This window comes from Staurois parvus, unplaced genomic scaffold, assembly GCF_062004578.1.
Source record: "Staurois parvus isolate SC_StPar_1 unplaced genomic scaffold, SC_StPar_1.0 ptg001051l, whole genome shotgun sequence".
NCBI classification, from domain to species: Eukaryota; Metazoa; Chordata; class Amphibia; order Anura; family Ranidae; genus Staurois; species Staurois parvus.
Window position 1 is genome coordinate 3,434,485 of NW_028318847.1, and position 22,760 is coordinate 3,457,244.

The 22,760-nt window shown below is 40.1% G+C and overlaps 1 protein-coding gene across 1 annotated transcript in view; it reads right to left on the minus strand.

Annotated features, from left to right (window-relative positions):
• Positions 1 to 2,863: 2,863 nt before the first annotated feature.
• RIN1 (Ras and Rab interactor 1) overlaps positions 2,864 to 22,760 on the minus strand; it is a 49,220-nt gene continuing 29,323 nt past the window's right edge. Inside the window, exons 8-11 of the mRNA XM_089658069.1 lie at positions 14,022 to 14,327; positions 12,633 to 12,764; positions 10,660 to 10,796; positions 2,864 to 8,718 (exon numbers count right to left, since the gene is read on the minus strand). Coding sequence (XP_089514195.1) covers positions 8,407 to 8,718; positions 10,660 to 10,796; positions 12,633 to 12,764; positions 14,022 to 14,327 — 887 coding nt within the window. The 3' untranslated portion in view covers positions 2,864 to 8,406. The remainder of the gene's footprint in view (positions 8,719 to 10,659; positions 10,797 to 12,632; positions 12,765 to 14,021; positions 14,328 to 22,760) is intronic.

The following is a 22,760-nucleotide window of genomic DNA, read 5'->3' on the forward strand; positions in this document are numbered from 1 at the left end:
TTATTGGTTTACACTAAAAAAAATCCAATGCGTTTTGGGGGACAGAAAAAGATCTTCCTTCATCAGGGCTTCAGTTACAACCTTGAATTAACTAAAAATAGGGCTTTAATATGTCACTCTACTGTAGGTAGTGAAGCTAACCGCTGGACTAGGACAGTTACTATCTAGCAGCATCGGTGTAAGCAATCAGGATAAACAAATCACGATCTGACTGCTCACACAGATGCCGCTGGCTAGTGACTCTCCTAGTCCAGCAATTAGCTTCCCTACATAAATTCACACAAGAAAGCAATTTTTTAGTTCATTCAAGGTTCTCAGTTTAGCTGAAACTCCGATGAAGGGGGAGTTCCTTCTAGCCCCCAAAATGGGCTGGATGTTTTCTTTGGTGTAAACCAATAACTTAATATGAACTCTTTTATCATTTGGTCTGGTGCTCCTTACATCAGTGCATGTTTTTTTTGGGGGGGTAACCCACTGGGTAACCACAGGAGGGTAGCCAAGTCTGTTGTGAGCAACCTAACCTGAGCCGCAGTGAGCTCCTCGAATGTTCTTGTCCTCTCCTTTGTATGGACTCACATTAAATTCCCTGTGCTTCTTGGATGCGTTTATTTTTCTTCATTGAAGCTCCTGAAGTGACGTGCTATATAAAGAATAGTACTTTTTCCCCATCTTTTAGACCTAATTCATATGGGCAGAAAACATTTCTCCTTTAGAGGCATTTTTAATTTTTTTGCTTTTGAAAAGACTTCCATGTCAGCCAAAGTATACATGCACATTGTGGTGTTTAGGTTGGCTAAATGGTTAGCACTTCTGCCTGGCAGTACCCAGGGTCATTGCTTCAAATCCCAACCACAGCACCACCTGCCTGGAGTTTGCATGTTCTCCCTGTTCCCTGTTCTCTCCCTGGGTTTCCTCTGGGTACTCCAGTTTCCTCCCACACTCCAAAGACATGCTGGTAGGAGAATTGGCTCCTGTCTAAATTGGCCCTAGTATGTATATGTATGAATATGAGTTAGGGACCTTAGATTGTATGCCCCTTGAGGGCTAGGGACTGATGTGAATGCACAATATATATGTAAAGCGCTGCGTAAATTGACGGCGCTATATAAGTACCTGAAATAAATAAATTGGTTCATATTTTCCACCAGCGTCCAGAGGCATAGAAATTGTCCCAAACCTGCATTCACAGAGGAGCTTACTGGCATAATTCATGCACATACATGCATGTATGCGTGTTCATTAATTTGATTGGCCAGAATAAATGAATATTCTATCCAACAGAGTTACTTTATGCACCTAAGCTCCTGAAAGCCATACGCTTGGCTAATTATGCGCCAAACTGAACATTTTTTATGCTGGATTTGTGTGCCAGCTGCTGGCAGAAAGATCCAGCATAGGTAGGAGTATTTTACAACACCTAAGTGCATGAAACCTTAAAGTGATACTAAAGGCTTTTTTGGTTAAAATAGAAAAGAGGTTATCAGCGGTGTGGAAATGTGTTAAAAAACTACTTGTCCAGGGACTAAATTGGGGCCCCAATCTACTTGTCCCTCATGACAATCTACTTGTCCTGATAACATTTTTTTTTTTTAACCAAAACCGTATTTAAATTGGAGGTGATTTTAGGAATGTCTGGGGCTTTTAAAAACAAAAGGGGCTTTATTGCAACTTAATCGTGTAATATTTTTAACATTGAGTTGTTTATCTCCTCCTCCCCTCCCTGCCTGTCTCCAGCACTGCACCCGGGGACTAGCAGGGAGGGGAGAGACCTTGCAGTGTAATGAGCACCGACTGGCTGCTCGTCAGGAAAGGGGGGGGGAAACTACATGTCCTGGGCGTCGGTGATAGGAATGCAACATCCCTGGGTTATACTTCCCCACAATGTGCAAAGATATTTCACAGAAAGATCTACCTTCTCTTCTGGAATTCCCCTGCATGTGCTGTCAACTTCTCACCCTTCAGGTGCCTCTTTCGTAGGCCATGCGTGCACACTTCCAGCCGGACTGTGTGAGTCCATAGATACACACATTGCCATGCCATGCTCTCGCTCCCTCCTCACAGGAGTTTGACTGACAGCAGAAGGAGCCTATGGCTCCCACTGCCCTTAGTGTCTCCTGTAAAAGCAGGAAGTGAAGGGAGTAGTGCTGCAGCCAAGACAGTGCTGGACTGGTGACAGGAGTCAGAGAAGTGTTTAGGGATGGGGTGGGTAGAACAAGTAGTGGGGCATTTTTCACCTTAATGTAGAGAATGCATTAAGATAAAATAAAAAAACAACCTTTTGATTGTAGAAAAACTTTAAAGGTAAAAGATCACCTTTTGGAAAAAATTATAAATGTACATATTTTTGCTGGAATAACAAATTAAATTTATTAGTTTCCCTAAGGAGCCTGGAAAGCATTGCAGCCATGATCACTGGTGTGCAATGTCAGATTCCTACAGACAAGCCCTGCAACTTTCTGCCTGTAAATTCATATGGGCTGACTGTTTACAAGCTGCAGGACTTGTGAATGACCTACAAGACTGCTCATCAGTGACCTTGCAGCTCATTCAGAGCTAAAAGCTGTAAGCTGCAATGGCTGACAGCACTTGTAGTTCATGCATTAACAGGAAACTGTGAATGAATGATGAGGCTGTGTAGGCGGAGCTAGGCATTAGCAATGTGACAGCGGGTGTGGAGAGAAGATCCCCGTCCACTGTCACAATGGAGGGAAGGGATCAGCGGAACTGGCTCCAGGAACTGGAATATGTTACAGGTTCCACCCTAATTAAGGGTGCAATATGTAACATGCTCCAAAAGGTGAGCCTATCCTTTTAAGTATAGTATAGTATAATACAGTTTCAATGCGTATACAAGTTATTAATGTAAAGTTAATATGAAAACATTTTAATGGGACTTTCACATGATACATGTCTGCGCTTCCATACTTGCTTGACAATATTTTATACAGATTTTTAGATTCTCCCTTTAGGAGTTTTTCCAGGTAATGAGTTCAGCATTAACAAAAGTGTTACCATTCAGTCTGACCAAATCGGTAGTTAGCACAGTTTGCCCCCTATAAATATATATATTTACAAACCACAGTCAGAAACAGTTTAGTATCCTTAAAGTGTAACTATGGGCAAAGTAAAAAAAAAATACATATACAATGCAGTCTTGCAGTACTGTTAACACAGCACTTTTGTTTTTCTGAGTCCACCTTGCAATATAGTTTTTTTACCTGTTGATCCTGCCAGTAGATCAGTCATTTTCCCACTTCCTGCTGTAATAAGTTACCTACGCATTCATTTTATGGCGACATTGCAGAGCAGTGTTGTCACCCTGTGGGCAGCCTAGTCTAAGATGGACATGTAACTTTATATGGATTTTAGGTAAACAGAAAACAAATTAAAGCCTATCTCTAGCTAACTCTTTTTAATGTGGTATTAAACCCAAAAACAAAAAAATATTATAGTGCAGTTTACCAGTTTTTAGATGTGATGGCTGCAATAGTTTTTCCATGATTTTTTAAACTTTATTTTATGTTTTTTAACTTCCTTTAACAGACCAAGTTGTCCAGAAACAGTGGCAGTTAGAGGATTGAGAAAAACCGTTTAACACTGACAGGGGTGCTTACAACGGTCAGCTTTTATGCATTTTTGTAAATCCTTTATCCCAAAAGTAAAAAAAAAAACTGTTGCTGTATCTGCTTTAAAAGTGTCAGCAGGTCAATCAAAGCAATTTGTAGACCTGTCTGAACACGCTTTAGTAGATGCCTGGAGAGAATTCAACTCTAGGGTGTACGATTTCACCTATTACGCAGCGCCCCATAACTGCCATACTCGAATAGACTACTTTTTTATCATCCAAACTTTCAATCCAGACGTTCCCAACATTAAAATCCTGTCCATCTTGTGGTCTGATCACTCGCACTTTTACTCGCCTGCAAGTCATTGGCTTCGACCCCGCAAAACTACTCCTGGCATCTTAACGACTCCCTGCTTTCTTTTAACGAGACGGTGGGAGTCATACAGGACTCTATCTCCACTTACTTCATAGACAATACTGCCTTGGCCTCCACTCCCACAATCTTGTGGGAAGCCCACAAAGCCACACTTAAAGGGAAACTTATACAACTTGCTTCCTGCATTAACAGGGAAAGAGACTCCCGAGTGACAACTTTGTCCTCTCGCTTAGCACAACTGGAAACTCAATTTAAAGAGTCCCGTTCAGCCTTTCTGCGCAAACAATTAGAAGCTATTAAAGTAGAACTGAGCATTTTCCTTAACGATAAGGCAGAAAAACAGCTCAGATGGTTACGACATAAATACTATGCCTGCGCCAACAAATCGGGCCCCTATGCTAACCAATCTTCTTAAAGTTCACACCCAAAATACTAAACCGATCAGATTATGCCTACCCAACAAAGTCATTACAGCCAACCCTTCCAAAATCGTGGACACTTTTGCTTCAGTCCTATCCACACTATTCAGCCCCCACAACCCTTTCGCAAAGACTTGGCAGACGACTTTTTCAGGGACATCACCTCCCCACTTTATCCCATTCCATGTCAGATAAATTGAAAGTTGATTTTACTGTTCCAGAGGTCCTCTCAGCAATCAAAACACTCAAGACCCAAAAAACTCCTGGATCCGATGTTTTTTTGGCAATATACTATGAAAAATTCTCTGACACCCTCCCCCCATCTAACAAACCTTTTCAACCATTTACGCTCCCATCCTGACCTATATCCATTTTCCACAGCAGCCCAAATAGTGATATTCCGAAACCTGGAAAGGACTCTTAGGATCCTCACAATTTCCGGCCCATTTCAGTGTTAAATTCTTGCCAAAATTCTCTCTACCAGAATCAACTCCTTTCTACACCACCTCATCCATAAGGACCAAGGGGGCTTTGTCCCCTTTCAACAAGCCTCTGATAACACTCGTAAGGCTATTCATCTTATCCATTTACTGCAACATGATAAACTTCCCGGAATGATTCTAGGCCTAGATATTCATAAGACATTCGATTCGCTTTCCTGGGAATATATGTACTACGCTTTGGATAAATGGAGATTCCCGCCTACCTTCTCTTCCTGGTTGAAGGCCCTCTTTTGTGGTCCTTCCACCACAGTTCGATACCTTTCCAGACAATCCTCTACCTTCCCTATCCATAGGGGAACACACCAGGGGTGCCCCCTCTCCCCGATCCTTTTCAATTTGGCCTTGGAGCATAACCCGGACATCAAGGGGGTTAACTATTGCCCAACAGTCCTTCAAAGTCAGCGCATTCACGGACGACTTGCTCCTGACCCTGACTCAGCCACATACCACGCTACCTACCCTTTTATCTACTCTCACCCGTTTCTCTAATTTCTCTGGCTTACTAATAAACGAAGATAAATCATCAGCTCTCAAGATTTCTCTTCCTGCGGTGGAGATTAATCTACTGAAACAAAAATATAACTTCACCTGGCACAGCACACATCTGGAATACGTTGGGACCAACCTTACTATTTCCTACAACACCCTCTACAAAGCCAATTACACCCCAATGAAGTCATTCCAAAATTATGTCTTACGCTTTATTTGGGCTAACAGAAGACCTCGAGTTGCCAAATACACTGTGCTCACACACCATAAACAGGGAGGTTTAGGATTCCCAACTTCCTTAAGTACTATTTGCTGGCACAAATCACACCCTTAACCTCTGTATATGCAGCACAACAAGTTCCCACGTGGTTTACTTTGGAAGTGCTCTCCTGCCATCCGATTTCCCCTATGTCGCTATTATGGCTCCCCCCGAGATCCCAGCCCACAACCATCAGTCCCCTAATGGCTCATTCTTTGCGCATATGGGACTCCAGGAAATATACCAGCGGCCCAATCTCCTCCCATTTACCACTCCTTCTCCTCTGTTTCTGCCTGGCCTTGAGTACCCTAATGCCTTCCATTGGTGGGTTTCCCACAATCTTCAGTGTGTCCACTCTTTTCTCATGGGCCGATCTGTTTACACCTGGGCAGAAATAAGGGACAAATATCAAGTCCCTCACACCGAACTCTTTCGCTTTTTACAAATTAAACATTGGGTGACTTTGGTCCTTGCCAACAAGGACCCGACAACTCAATTGTCTCTATTTGAACGCATCTGCTTCCAGACACCAATCTCCCCTAAACATATTTCTATCATACTGTATATTCACAATTGACTAACCTACAAAACCCCAATAATCAAACGTACATTTCCAGGTGGCAAAGGGAGCTCAAAAGAACCAAAGATCAGGGCAGCTGGTCACAGACAACCTTGACCTCATGTTCTATTAATATCCTTACCATGGAATTGGCCTTTAACACAGTCATAAGGTGGTACTTAGTCCCATCTCATCTAGCGCACCTCCACCCATCCACCCCTAACACCTGTTTCTGAGGTTGCAATACTCCGGGAGATGTTTTACACACATGGTGGACATGCCCTATGCTCTCTCGATTCTGGTCAAAAGTCCTCAAACTCCTCCACTCATTATTAACTTACCCTTTCCCGAGAGATCCATGGTATGTCCTCCTACACTTAAAACACCAATTCAAGTTAGCTACATATGTATTACTGGCGGCCAAACAAACTATAGCAAAAAGCCTGGAAACAACAGTTCATATCCTTCACGGAAGTTCAACGCCGCCTTGACTTTTTCCTGATCACTGAAAAACTGTCTAGCATTCTTTCAGATACCCATGAGAGATTCCTTAAAATATGGACTCCATGGATCTGACATACCCACCCCACGTTATCCATAGATAGCTTCACTTCATTATAACCTTATATGTCCCACAATCCTGACCCCAGCGCTTTCAATATTTGTCTCCTGTCCCTCCCTAGTTTTCTCCTCTTTCTCGGTTCTTATTCTTTGGCTGTACCGCAGGGATGTTTTATGACCTACGAGGTGTTTAGTACATCTCACAATTGGAATATATGCTTTTGTACTTTCAATGCCATAACCACCCACTATTGTCAGCCAATAGGCTACAGACGAGTAGCCCTCTCCTTGTCTTTGACGTTGATTTAATGGCACAACATGATTGATTTATGTTCTTCTGATATACCATCTATAAGGTCACTAATTACACTTATGCTTTGTTTGTTTATGACTGCTTTAGACAGTTACCCTTCACTGTAATGTTTCTGTTTACTCATAAGACAGCAGTCGAGTTTGTATTCTTTGACTTCAAAACTTTGTAATAAAAATCTATTGAAAGGAAAAGTGTTAGCAGGTGTTCAGCTTTAATTTGCTAGTCAAGTCGATACAAATTTGTGTGCATAATAGTGCATCTAACACTACCCTCTCCCAGGTTGACAATTCTGTTGTTCAGAAGTGTCTACATTACTCCTCCATCCAAACCAGAGACATGATAACACAGGAAGCATATGTTTTGGCAATCTGCAATATATAAAATGTTTTTTGGGGGGGTTGAATACCGCTTTAAGCAGTTACAGGTACAAGTGCAGTGTTTATTGGTTAACACCCACTCCTGTAATTGAAAATGTTGCGCAACACTTTGGCCAGTTAAAAGAAGTGGAAAAACAACAGATCTATTGGCAGGATCAGCAAACAAATCTAAGTTACAGGAAAGACCAAAAACTGCTGTATTACTACTGTTGACAGATTGAATCGTTATATGTAATTTTTTTAAATCTTTTCCGATAGCTACTCTTTCAAATTCATTGATAAAGATATTTACAGTAAACTGATCACATTCTATTATACAATTAAATAATTTTTAAAACAAAGATATTTTCCTAAATAAAAAATATACACTGGGAATTCATGACGTTGAATGTTAAAATCCCTGGCAGAGTTTCTTTCCCAAAAATACAGTAACAGACAGGATAAAATCAAGTCTATTTTCAAATGTTATTTATAAACCCTATTTTGCTACTCTTGATTTTGAGCACTTCAAGTAATGTGCAAAAGAGCTTAGTGTTTAAAATATCTAAAGTGCTGATCATATAAAACAGCGTGTTAAATACATGCTTTAAATTGCACTAGCATTCAAAAATAAATACTTATTCCAGTTCCTCAGGTATGTATTGATCTTTTTGTTTTTCTCCTAAACTATTTTCAAAACGTATCCATTCATTCAAGGGAATTCTGAGCATCTGTACAATTGGCAATCTATGCAAAATTTAGCCCAGGAAATGTATAACGAACGTACAGTATCTCTTTCACTTGCATGGTAAGGCATATACTGCTTTGTGGATATTACATTGGTGACATTCAAAAAAATGTTGAACACTACAGAGAAGCTACATCTCAGGCCATGAAAATCATGCTTAGTTAGTTGGAAACTTCATATCCAAAGTATATCAGAATACTTGGACATTCTGTCCTTATGTCCCAACCTACTGTACATAGTGACACATTTCTGATTTTTTTATACATGTGAGAGTTCAGAGGCTTCAACGTCCTTTTCTGCAGCATCATCCTCAGTTCTTTGGTAACAGAAGAAAAAGCTGGAACCAGTCTCTCTGAGCTTGGATTTTATCTCCTGGGGATGTTCATCCAGAGGTAACAGTTGTTGGTCCCCACCACACTGTAGAAAAATGGAGAAGTCTTCTGGGTTAGAAGGCTTGAATTTGAGAGCACAAAGATGAGTTAGGTCAGCTACTGTCTGTGATGGCTTCAGGAGGATGGTCTTAGTAGTGCAGCCATTAACTGGATCTTGATGGGCAACTCGTAAAAAGTTCTGAAATAGAGAGACATGTTTGAAAACATATACTGCTAGACAAATATTACAGCTTTTCTTTTATATTTACAACCTTTTTTTCCCCCAGCTATGACCTCAAATTATTAGTATCTCTTGTGTTTGATTCCTCCTTCAAAGACCTTGGTACAGGACTAACTTTAAAGTAAAGCATAGCAATCAGACATGTTTTCTAATTTGTCCAACCACAACGTTCTCTGAGACTTATTGGAGGAACCAGTAAAATGAGATCTTAGCTAGATCTGGCCCAAATCATCCAAAGCTTATGTCTGAGGTCACCTTTACCCTCTTCATCAGATAATTCTGTCTGATTTTGTCTACCCATTTGTCAAAATTCGGCAGCTCCACTAGCTGACAAATCTTGGTGTGTGCCCTTTACACTGTAATAAAGTAAAGTAACAATGGGGAAAATGGTTATAATTAATTCCACAAGCACACAGGATCAGCCTTTGCCCCAGAAATGAATTAAAATGACAATGGATATGATGTATCTGTCAACACTGAGAAATTGCTATAAAACCCAAACTGGTCAAATGACCTTACAACCAAACCACTACAAACCACATAAATAAGAGGATTGCAAATGCCATTATAAATAATAGGTTAGAGAACCCAAATATAGCACCTAGCAAATATTAAAACATATTTGACTAATTATTTTCCCTCTGACCTTTTTTTTATTGGACACAGCTTCCAGATTTTAACCACTTGCGTTTCAGGTTTCATTTTAAAACCACACCTGGACATAGCAGTTCTCTTCTAGTGCTGGAACCTCCAGCTGCCAGGTCCAGTACTAACCCCAGGAACTGAAACTAACAACTACTGGGTTCCTGATCATTCTACAGATCTGAAAACTAACAAGGGTTTTAACCATTAAATAAGAAAGGTTAGCCCTAAGTACTCTAAAGCAAATATGTGCTTTGCCCATGCAGCGAAAACAAGTTTACATTAAAGCCACCTCCCCCTTCCCCAGCAGCACATGATTATCTTTCCTATGTTCCTTTCCCTGCATTTAGCCACAGAAGTTAAGAAACTATGTGATACTTATGGGTATGGGGGAACATGAAACTCACTTACTCATACGTGACATGTCTGGTTCTTGGTGATAGACCAGTGTTGTCACATGAGGATGTGGAGAGAGTCCTCAGCCCAGTGCAAGTGCCAACTAGGGTGACTTGGAGAGTTTCCTGTTCTTGCTGTCATGGACAGTGGGGGGATGAGGGAATATATTGCTGCTTGGGAGGATACAATTAATACCTTCCAGTTGCTTTGGGGTGCATGGCCACAGTACAAATTTGCTTTGATTTAGTTTTTAACTTATATTTTTTTAATAATATCAAACTTCATCGTCTAATAAAATGAACCTACTGTTAAAAATAAATTTTAGGGTGTATCACTACCAAAAAAAATTATATTTATTTCCAAATCATGAATATCAGAGTTGTCCAAAAACCAAAGTCCATTGAACAAATACTGACAGTTTTCACTAAATGTGTGGTCTGGCAAGCAACACTTACAGCAGAAATATCATAAGTATTTCATCTTGCCATGCTGCGATACAATCAGTATTGCAGGACAAAGGACTACAATAGTCTTTAACCTTCCAAAATTTGCTAGAACCTTAACCAGTGAAAGGACAATATACAGCATCTACTTCTATGTTGCTTATGTATTATAGCATTATGATTAGAGGCAAACTAATTGTTAACTTCATAATTTTCTCCTGCATATTTTATGGAACCAATCTAAAAAAATCACTTATAACAGTGAATGGAAGTTAAGGTTAGTTGTAAATCAGGATAAGTACTATTATGCTTACATTTGTCCTGTCACCCTCCTAAAAATGATAACGTTTTATAAAGGAAACCTCTGTGTCCCATAATTCAGCTTACAACATTATGTGCATCCATATTCAAAGGATACCTGTAAGTCATTGAGTGATGGCAAGCCTTGCCTCCTCCGATGCCACTCACTAAGTGACAGAGCAGCATCCTGGGGGTGAGTATGTAGTGAACATAGGACAGACAGGGAGGCAGATATACTGGTCAGATAATAACCTCCTGATAAAGAGAAAAAACACAGAATGAGGAGGGAATGACAAAAGGGTTCATTATTCAAATTAGAGTAAAGCCTAATACACTTGATGAGAAAATTTGAAAAATACCACTTTTGGAACGATCATCCGATAATCTGATCGTTAGTACACAGCTTTCGAAAGCCAATCATGACAGTTCACGCAAAATTAAGAGACAAGCATTACATTTTTTCTCGTACGATACCAGTACCAATGATTTTAGTCTATTCAGTACAGTATTCGTATACACTACAATACAATATAATATAATATATTACATTACTTCCAAAGTTGTATTCTGTAGTATTAGAATTTTCCTAACTTTAGTAACTGCTTCATTTTCTAAATGAGACTAGCATGCAAAAAAAAGGACAATCATTTGTCTGATATTCTCATCATTTGTATGAGGATATAAGATTAAGTTCAGACTGGGATTACACTGGTGCAATACAATAGATTGTGCATTACCCCACATGTTAACACATGTGCTGTGGTTCCTTCAATCTTAACGGCACTCCATCCACTTTGTCAAAGGATATGTGTTGTGTAAAAAAAATAGTACATGCATCTTTTTGGTGCATTAGGCAGCTCATTTAAAGCTTTTCTGCCTCCTCACTGCCGCAAGGCTTCACCGCCGGTTTCCCTTAGTCAAGATGGTGGTGTCAGCATCCGATGGCCGATTGAAGAATCGGCTCAGGTTCAGAACACAGCTGAATCCCTGGACAGGACTGTACTGCATACCAGCACCCCTGACATTGAACCCCCCTGCCATCCTGACTCTGAACCCTCCTGCATGCCAGCACCCCGACACTGAACCCCCCTGCTATCCTGACTCTGAACTTTACTGCATACCAGCACCACTGAGATTGAACCCCCCTGCCATCCTGACTCTGAATCTTTCTGGTTACCAGCACCCATAACACTGAACCCCCCTGCTATCCTGACTCTGAACCTTCCTGCATAGTAGCACCCTTAACACTGTGAACCCCCCTGCTATCCTGACTCTGAACCTTCCTGCATACCAGCACCCCTAACACTGAACCACCCTGCTATCCTGACTCTGAACCTTCCTGCATACCAGCACCCCGACACTGAACCCCCCTTGTATCCTGACTCTGAACCTTATTGCATACCAGCACCCCTAACATTGAACCCCCCTGCTATCCTGACTCTGAACTATATTCCATACCAGCACCCCTGACACTGAACCCCCCTGCTATCCTGACTCTGAAACTTCCTGCATACCAGCACCCCTAACACTGAACCCCCCCTACTATCCTGACTCTGAACCTTACTGCATACCAGCACCCCTAACACTAAACCCTCCTGCCATCCTGACTCTGAACCATAGTGCATACCAGCACCCCTGACACTGCTCCTTTCTGCTAGCCGGCAATAAACCTGCCACCCAGCCACTCAATTTACCTGCCACCCAGCCACTCTGCCACTACATACTCCACCATTGCTTCATTACTATGGAACCCCTCCAAGGTGGCAACCTTCATGTACAAGTCCAACAACCAAATGTGTTCTTTATATCTTTTAAAGCTAAGGGTTTTATTTACATTACAACACAACTATCTATCATTACTAAGCTATTGAACCTTCTATATTATTATTTTAAACAAGTAATCTTTATATGAAGCTGGAAATTAAAATCCAATTTACTTCCTATTTGCTTTTTTTACAAGATATATAGGATAGGATAAACTGTACATGAACAATGGCACAGTGTGAGTTTGTAATACAAATGTTACAAATATAAACACAATGTAGAATTGTATATCATATACACTAACATACAAATTAGTAATATTCTTACCTTCCCCCATAAGAGACTCTTGTGGCAGCAGTTCTATGGTGTACTGAGTATCTATCAGAAGGTGAGACAGCTCACATAGCGCCAGCACGTAGCACAACGCAGGTAGAAATTCATCTGCACCACAAGCGTCATCTGGAAGAGACAAGTGTACCTACTGTCTTACAATACATATACATCATTTTACTCACTTGTAAGCATGCGTTCCTACTGGGAACATTTTGTAATATATTAGCATTTCTTAAAAGTGGAAATAAACTCTCAATCAACGTTAACTATGTTTAATCTTTATGCTGCTAGCATTAGTAAATAGAAGATATATTATATTTACGTGAAAATTTTTCTTTTACATTTCTTCAATTGCTTACTGGTTTCTGTCCCAGGCCAAAATGATATCCTGCATCCCATAAGTCTTCATGGGCTGTTTCTTCTTTCATCTGGGGGTTCTTTCTTTCTCAGCTAAGCACACCCACCTGCCTGCATGCATGAGCTAAAGGCAAATGGATTCCAGGAACTAAATTCTGCATGAAGCATGTATCCTTGCTCAAGATGGCCACAGCTAGAAATGGGGCTGTTGTTAAAAGTGATTTGAACAACTAACAGTATGGAGACAAGGATGGGTGAGTTGTCTTTGATTATTAAAAAATAAATATATAGTGTTTTCAGTTTGTGGTGCTCAGATACAAGTAAGTTCCAAAAAAATTTAATTTTACAAATTAAATATATGTAGAATATATATTCCCCTATCTATTTTATTGTATAATAAAGTAAACGTGAAAAGCTGACAATCTGAATTGGCCCATACAATGAAAAAAGTGTAAATAGATGTTAGCAATGCTGTCACTACAAATAAATTGATTAACAGAGTTAGATATATAGTCAAGCTTTTCCAACTCCCTCATGCCCTAAGAGTCTTCCCTTTTCCCCCCCTCACCTACATCACCTACCTATCTGGCCTACCCTTTGTAAAAAAAAATATCAGTATACTTACCTATTATAATTCTGCTCCAGTCTGGTCACTTGATCCTGCAGCTGTGGCTCCCCTGGATCAGTGAGAGGCTGCTTCAGGGGAGAGGAGGAAGCAATGACAATGGCTGGGTCATGGGAGCCTATGGGTAAAGTCAGAGCTCTCAGAATATCCAGCCATTGTTGAGTGCTCCATGATACAGGGGAGCCGGAACTGCAGGATCACATGACCGAACCTGAGCAGACTGAACAAAGGTAAGTCTTTAAATCTTTTTTTACACAGGGAAGGCAGGATAGGTAGGAAGAGGGGGAAAGTAGTAGTGCTTGAATTCCACTTTAAAGCTTTTCTTTAGTGGAAATGGTGACACCATTACTATGTGATTAGAGAAGCTCAAAGGCTACATAGGGATCTGCACTCATTATTACCTTGCTGTGTGTCCATGCTTTTATAAACCCCTCTGCAGGCTTGTAACAACAGGCGGACCTTATCACAAGGGGAATATTTTAATTGCATTCTGAACAATTTCTGTCGAATTTTCTCCAGATCTTGACCCACAGGAGCTTTTAATGTTACTCCAAGAAGTGATGATCCACCTTTCTTTACACTTTGCATATTCTTCCCAAGTTTCTCCAGCTCTCCGTTTTCCTCCATTTCTCTCTGAATTTCAGACATTAGATATGATTTTAGAGGCTTCAGTATAAGTCGGTGGAGTGATTTTTCCAAGACACGTTCTGTAGTAACATAGAAGACAGTGCTGTTGATGTTACAAAATCAGTAACACAAATAATCATACTATATTTAACTTATCTTTTAAATATCTCATGATCCTGAATATATAAGGCAATCCTGGTATGCAAAATGTGGTATACAGAAGTGAGATTAAAAAAAATGGCAAAATGGAAGATCTCATGGATAGTTCGTAAAAAGATTAAGGTGAATTGTGTCAAATGGTATGCCAAAAATTCTCCAGTAAATATGATTCTGGTTTATTTATCGAAGATCTTGTATTTCGACTCGAAACATTCTGTGTACTCAAAACATACATGTGTACACATAAAGAACAGAAATGCATCAGTCGTGACAATATTTTAAAGCATTATTAAGCCCAAAAGCAAACATTTACAATATTGCAGGCTAGCTGGCAAATGTGCTGGGAAATGTTCTGTTGTTTGTAGTGTGCAAAGCCCTTTCCATGTGCACCATACTGCAAAGGCTAGTTATAGATTGGGGTGGTTACCACTTATCTGCACAGCTTGTTGCCTGAATCTAGTGTGGGGACACACTGAATGCCTTCAGCAGCCATTGTGCGCTTGATAGTCATCCAATGTGCCCCTGAACCTTTAACCATTAGCCGCCTGGCCTATAGCGGTTTGGCAGCCGCAAAAATGCTGCAGATTTCTGGGGTATACGCCATTTGGTGTCCTCCCGCACATGCACAGTTCGCGCGGTTGCAGAGCCGCGCAGCAGCGCGATCTGTCACCGGCCGTGTACCTCGGACACAGCCGATGACAGATCTGAGTACTGGCCCCTGTTGCCGGTACCATGTGACCTGCTGTGACCAATCACAGCAGGTCACTTGACAGTTGTACACAATGGATGGCTTCATTCATGCCATCCATTGTATACTAGTGCCTAGCTGTGAATGGTCACAGCAGGTCACATGCACATGTCATGTGATTAGCTGTGGCCAAATCACAGCTAAGCACAAAAAAAAAAAAAAAAACCTGAATGAATCGATGTCATTCAGGTAAATGCTTGCTTATAGCAAAGTAATTCTTTGCTATAAGCAAATTGTGTAAACAAAAAAAAAAATACTGATCACTTCCCCAAAGTAGTACAATGTTACTATGGTAACATTGTACTACTTTGGTCATAGTAAAATATGAAAAAAAATATTTAAAAAAAGTAATAAAAAAATAAAAAAAAATAAAAAATAAAATATATATATATTTTTTTTTCATACTGTCACCAGTGTCCCTGTTCACCGCTATGCCAGTTATATGATGACGCTGTACTGCACTGGTGACAGTATGTAAAAAATAGTGAAAATAATTTTTTAAATTTTTTAATTTTCCGAAAAATTATGACAAAAAAATACAACTTCAAAAAACTCGCCATTCCTCTTATGAAGTACGTCCGACTGTCTACTCTGCAAAAAGGGGTCATTTGGGGATATCTGTACTATTCTGACTTTCTTGGACCTCAGGAAATTAGATTGGCTGTCAGTACTTCAGGATTGATCAATTTTCAGATCTATACCATAGTTTGTGAACTCTATAACTTTCCTACAAACTAAATAATACATCCTAATTTGGGTTATTTTCACCAAAGACATGTAGCAGAATACATCTTGGCCTAAATTTATGAAGAACAATTATTTATTTGTAAACTTTTATAACAGAAACAAAGAAAAACGTGTTTGTTTTCAAAATTTTTGGTCTTTTTTTGTTAATTTAGCAAAAAATAAAAACCCCAGCGGTGATTAAATACCACCAAAAGAAAGCTCTAGTTGTGTGAAGAAAACTATAAAATTTTAGTTTGGGTACAATGTTGTATGACCGCGCAATTGTCATTCAAAGCGTGAGAGCGCTGAAACCTGAAAACTGGCCTGGGCAGGAAGGTGTATTGAAATGGTTAAGAAGGAGTGGGCCCCCTCCAGACACTTCTTCCACTACTATATGTGCTCCAAACTGGAGACTCTCAAAACCATAGACTTAGGACCGCACTATACAGAGGAGCATTGGTGAGGCACTGCAGCTTTCACATATATTTGTAAATGTATGCAACTAAACCCTTTTTAATGTGAATTGGTAGACTGGGTCAATTTGTTTGTTTTTTGGCTAGCTGTGTAAGTGTGCTAGAAAAATTTCTGTTGTTTGTGATATATTGCAGATTATCAATTCTTAGATGTGATGACTGCAATAGTTTTCTTTTTCTAGAATTTCTTTCTTCTGTTTTCATCTGGTGATCCAGACAGTAAATCTGTTGTTTTTCAACAGAATAAGCTGTCCTGAAGACATAGCAGTTAAGTGTTGACACAAACCATTTACCTCTGGCAGGAGTGTGTACATTGATCAGCTGTTGTGTGAGTATAACCTGTGCAGAGGACTGATCAATTAGACTGGCTGCTGCTAGCAAAATCACAAATATGTACTGGTGAACAAATGAGTGCAAACCTAAAAATTGCTGCACTGCCCTCCTAAATACTACTTTAAATAATTAATGAATGAACTCCGTACTCCACAAAGGGTCCCAAGAATGTGCATGTACTATAATGCCCCGTGGGCTGGCAATTATATCCCTCCTCCCCAGTGACTAAATCCTAAATAAACCAATACAAGGTGCTTAAACGACAATATTGCTAAAAATAGCACATATACAATGCCATAAACTGTATATACAATACAGTGAAATTGTATAAAACAATATATGTATATATTTTATATATTATAGTCCCAAAAAGTTCCAAAAAAATTAAAGTTCCAAAAGAATCCCAAGATATACTTAGATAGGTGAGCACAGACAAACCAAACATGTGAAAGGAATCAGGAACAGCACTCCAGCAAGGAGGTGGTGGAGAAGTTTTTTCACAAACGATTGATCTAGAGGTGTTTCCACTATGGAGTCATCAGCCTATAGAGGTGTCAAGACCACACAGACGGCCAACTTTCCTGCAGGAGAGCGCTGCAACATCTTATGCGATATTTGACCTACCATTCTAGGTGGTCGATTATCTGTGGTGAGTGGAGCTCTGGAGGGGGAGCACTAATTGGAGCACTATGCACAGAGAATTGCTATGGATAAGAAGATTCACTACTGTATCACTTAACCACTTCCGAACCACAAGTCCGGACACTTTTACCCCCTTCCTGTCCAGGCCAATTTTCAGCTTTCAGCGTTTTCACACTTTGAATGACAACACTGTTCCCATATTAATTTTTTTAGCATCTTTTTGAGACAGATAAAACTTTATTTTGGTGGTTTTTATTCACCACTGGGATTTTTATTTTTTTTACTATATAAATGAAAAGTCCAAACATTTTGAAAAAAAGTGTTTTTCTTATAAAATTTTGCAAATAAATAATCTTTCTTCATAAATCTTGGCCAAAATGTATTCAGTTATCTTTTTAGTAAAAAAAAAAAAAAAAACCCAAATTAGTTTATAAACAAAAATTATAATTTTTAAAACTTTTTTTTACATTTTTAGTTTATTTTTTTATATTATTATTTGTTTTTTTTTAACATACTGTCACCCTAGCAGTACAGTGTCACCATAGTGACACTGTACTACTTGTGAGGGTTGATAATTTTTTTTTTTTTTTTAACACTGATTGCTTTTACACCCATAAAGGCTGTAAAAGCAATACATTTTCTTTCTTTCTGGCTGCATTCTTGCAGCCATTGAGAAATACTGTGAGAGCTGTGATTGGTCACAGCTTGTCACATGGTACAAGGCTGCTGTGAATAGTCTTGTACCATGTGATCTCTGTGATCATTCACAGATTTCACACGTAGCAAGCAATGATGTCAGAAGTGACATCTTGCTTACTACTATTCATGTAATCACTGATTGGCTAATCAGTGATCACATGATTGGGACCTCACGCAGAGGTCAATTTTTTTGGAACTTTTTGGGACCTTAATATATAAATTATATACATATATTGTTTTATACAATTTCACTGTATATACAGTTTATGGCATTGTATATGTGCTATTTTTAGTACTATTGTCGTTTAAGCACCTTGTATTGGTTTATTTAGGTTTTAGTCACTGGTGAGGAGGGATATAATTGCCAGCACACGGGGCATTATAGTACATGCACATTCGTGGGGACCCTTTGTGGAGTAGGGAGTTCATTCATTAATTATTTAAAGTAATTTTTGGGAGAGGCAGTGCAGCAATTTTTATGATTTATCTGCTTTTATTTATGTAAATCCTTTATCACAAAAGAAAAAAAACTGTTGCTGTAACTGCCTATGTAACTTTAGTGTGAGCTGGAGTTTGGCTTAAATTTGTTAGTGTATTTAAATCTTATAGTACATCAACTACTCCCCTCCCCCCAGACTGACAATGCTGCCATCCAAAGGTGCTCCTGTGATCCTTCATCCTGAATGGGAGCACTCTAATACAGGAGGTGTGTTACTGGTTAAATCACGAGGTGAAAACAGAGGGGAAAAAGCCTAAAAACAAAACTAATGTAGCCACCACATCTAAGCATTGGTAAGCTGCAATATATTACATTATTAATTTTGAGTATAATACTGCCTTAAATTAGTCTTACTGCACAACAACAAATATTTTATTGCTTTGTTTGAAGTTATTGTTACATAGTTACCAAGTTAGTCTGGCTTAAAAAAGACAAAAGTCCATCCAGTTCAACCATAGAAAAAAAAAAAAATAGTTATAATCCTATACCCACAGTTGATCCAGAGGAAGGCAAAAAAAACCCCAGCAAAGCACGATCCAATTTGTTCCTGCTGGGGAAAAAATTCCTTCCTGATCCCCCGAGAGGCGATCGGATATTCCCTGGATCAACTTTACCTATAAATGTTAGTATCCAGTTATATGCTGTGTATCTAAGAAAGAATCCAGGCCTTTTTTGAAGCAATCCACTGAGCTGGCCAGAACCAACTCTTGAGGGAGTCTATTCCACATTTTCACAGCTCTCATTGTAAAGAAACCTTTCCATGTTTGGAGATCACATTTCTTTTCCTACAGACGTAAAGAGTGCCCCCTTGTCCTCTGTGATGACCTCAGGGTGAATAGCTCTACACCGAGTTCACTATATGAACCACTGATGTATTTATACATGCTGATCATATCCCCCTTAATCTCCTCTTCTCAAGAGAGAATAAATTCAGTTCCTCTAATCTTTCCTCATAGCTGAGCTCCTCCATGCCCCGTATCAGTTTAGTTGCTCTTCCCTGCACTTTCTCCAGTTCACCAATGCTCTTTTTGTAAATTGGTGCCCAAAACTGAACTGCATATTCCAGATGAGGTCTTACTAATGATGTGTACTGGGGTAAAATGATATCTCTCTCTGGAGTCTTTACCTCTTTTATACAAGAGAGGATTTTTTTCGCTTTAGAATCTGCAGCTTGGCATTGCATGCCATTATTAACCTTGTAAACTATCAGAACTCCCAGATCCTTCTCCACCATTGATTCCCCCAGTTGTACCCCCCTAGTATGTATGTTGCATGCATATTCTTAGCCCCCAAGTGCATAACCTTACATTTATCAACATTAAACCTCATTTGTCACATAGTTGCCCAATTAAACAGTGCATTGAGGTCAGCTTGTAAATTGAAGACATCCTGTAAAGACGTTATTCCACTGCTCAGCTTGGTGTCATCTGCAAAGACTGAAATGGGATTTTTAATCACAGACCCTATATTGTTAATAAATATATTAAAAAGTAAGGGTCCCAACAATGATAACCCCAGACCATTCAGAGTATGAATCATTAACCACTACTCTCTGAATACAATCTTTTAGCCAGTTTTCTATCCAATTACATACAGATTTTTCCAAGCCCGTAGACTTTACCTTACACATTAGCCGTGTGTGGGGAACTGTGTCAAAACGCTTTTGCAAAATCCAAGTATACCACGTCCACCACCACCCCTCTGTCCAAGGTTTTGCTCACCCCCTCATAAAAAGAAATCAGATTTGTTTAGCAACTTCTGTCTTTCATGAATCCATGCTGTCTGTTGCTTAAAATATTTTTTTCCAGCAATAACTCATCTATGTAGTCTTTTATTAAACTCTCCAGTATCTTCCCAACTATAGAAGATAAACTAACAGGTCTAAAATTACTTGGTAAAGATTTTGACCCCTTTTTAAATATTGGCACCACATTGGCCTTACGCCAATCCAGTGGTACTATGCCAGTCATTAAAGAGTCCCTAAAAATTAGAAACAATGGCTTTGAAATGACAGAGCTCAATTCTTTAAGGACCCGTGGGTGTATGCCATCCAGTCCAGGTGCTTTATTCACCTTTATTCTGTCTAAATATTTGCAGGTCATATCAATTGTGAGCCAATGTGGATCATCTGGAGCTGTGTCAATACCATGCCCATTACGGACAAGAGCTCCCCCATACTCCTTTGTACACACAGAGCTGAGGAAGGTATTAAATAAATTTGCCTTCTCTTTGTCCCCAGTCACCCACTCTAGATTATTTTGTCAAAGGCCTACATGCATGGACCGGACCTTTTTACTATTAATATATTTGAAGAATTTTTTGGGGTTGGTCCTGCTGTCTTTTGCAATCTGTCATTCGTTTTCAATTTTTGCGGCCTTTATTGTGGAGAATTCCTTTCACTTCTAGCCTCATACAGTAACAGATCAAAGGAAATCTCCCAAAAAATTATGTAAAATTCCATCTTGGGCAATTGTCACCAATATATTAAAATGCAGGTGACCATTTAGAAGTCTGCAGCTACATACGCTATATTGCCAAAAGTATTGGGACACCCTTCCAAATCATTGTATTCAGGCGTTCCAATCACCTCCATGGCCACAGGTGTATAAAATCAAGCACCTAGGCATGCAGACTGCTTTTATAAACATTTGTGAAATAATGGGTCGTTCCCAGGTGCTCAGCAAATTCAAGCGTGGTACCATGATAGGTTGCCATCTGTGCAATAAGTCCATCTGTGAAATTTCCTTGCTACTAAATATTCCATGGTCAATTGTTAGTGGTATTATAACAAAGTGTAAGCAACTGGGAACAACAGCAACTCAGCCATAAATTGGTAGGCCACATAAAATGACAGAGTGGGTTCAGCGCATACTGAAGCGCACAGTGTGCAGAAGTTGCCAACTGTCTGCAGAGTCAATAGCTAAAGACCTCCAAACTTCATGTGGCCTTCAGATTAGCACAACAACAGAGCGTAGAGAGCTTCATGGAATGGGTTTCCATGGCCGAGCAGCTGCATTCAAGCCTTACATCACCAAGTGCAATGCAAAGTATCAGATGCAGTGGTGTAAAGCATGTCACCGCTGGACTCTAGAGCAGTGGAGACATGTTCTCTGTAATGACGAATCACGCTTCTCTGTCTGGCAATCCAATGGACGTTTTCTGGGTTTGGCGGTTGCCAGGAGAACGGTACTTGCCTGACTGCATTGTTCAAAGTGTAAAGTTTGGTGGAGGGGGATTATGGTGTGGGGTTGTTTTTCATTGGTTGGGCTTGGTCCCTTAATTCCAGTGAAGAGAACTCTTAAGGTGTCAGCATACCAAGACATTTTGAACAATTTCATACTCCCAACTTTGTGGGAACAGTTTGGGGATGGCCTCTTCCTGTTCCAACATGACTGCGCAGTAGTGCACAAAGCAAGGTCCATTAAGACAAGGATGAGCGAATTTGGGGTGGAGGAACTTGACTGGCCTGCACAGAGCACCTTTGGGATGAATGAGAGCAGAGACTGTGAGCCAGGCCTTCTCGTCAGAAATCAGTTCCTGACCTCACAAATGTACTTCTGGAAGAATGGTCAAACATTTCCATAGACACACTCCTAAACCTTGTGGACAGTCTTCCCAGAAGAGCTGAAGCTGTTATAGCTCCAAAGGTTGGGCCAACTCAATATTGAACCATACGGACTAAAACTAAGATGCCCTTAAAGTTCATGTCTGTGTAAAGGCAGGTGTCCCAATACTTTTGGCAATATAGTGTATAACACAAAGACAGAGGTGGCTCTATAATTAGGCAAATTAAATGGTTGCCTAAAGCCTCGCACTCACAGGGGCCTCGCAGCTGCCTAATTTGCCTAACTAACACCAGGGCTTTTTTTTTGGGCTGGCCTGGAGGTTGGGGAGAGGCCACAAATTGAGCTGGTGGCTGGCGAAATGCAATAGGGCTCGAGCCGGCTCAATAGTTTCGGCAGCTGCACTGCACTGGAAGGGAAGGTGGAGTGATATCAACCACACTCTGCCTGTCCCTGCAGACCGGAAGCATCCTTGACAGCAGTCGCATTCAGGCGCTCAGAGTTGAGTGGAAGAAGAGCGACACTGTAGCCTGACTGACTGCTCACTGTGATCATCACTGTGCTGCTCTGCTGTGGATTATGGAAACAGCAGTGAGTGTAGAGGAGTTGTTTAGCATCAGTCACCTGTCTCTTACGTGGTTTGGGCTGTCTCTTACTTGGTTTGGGCTGTC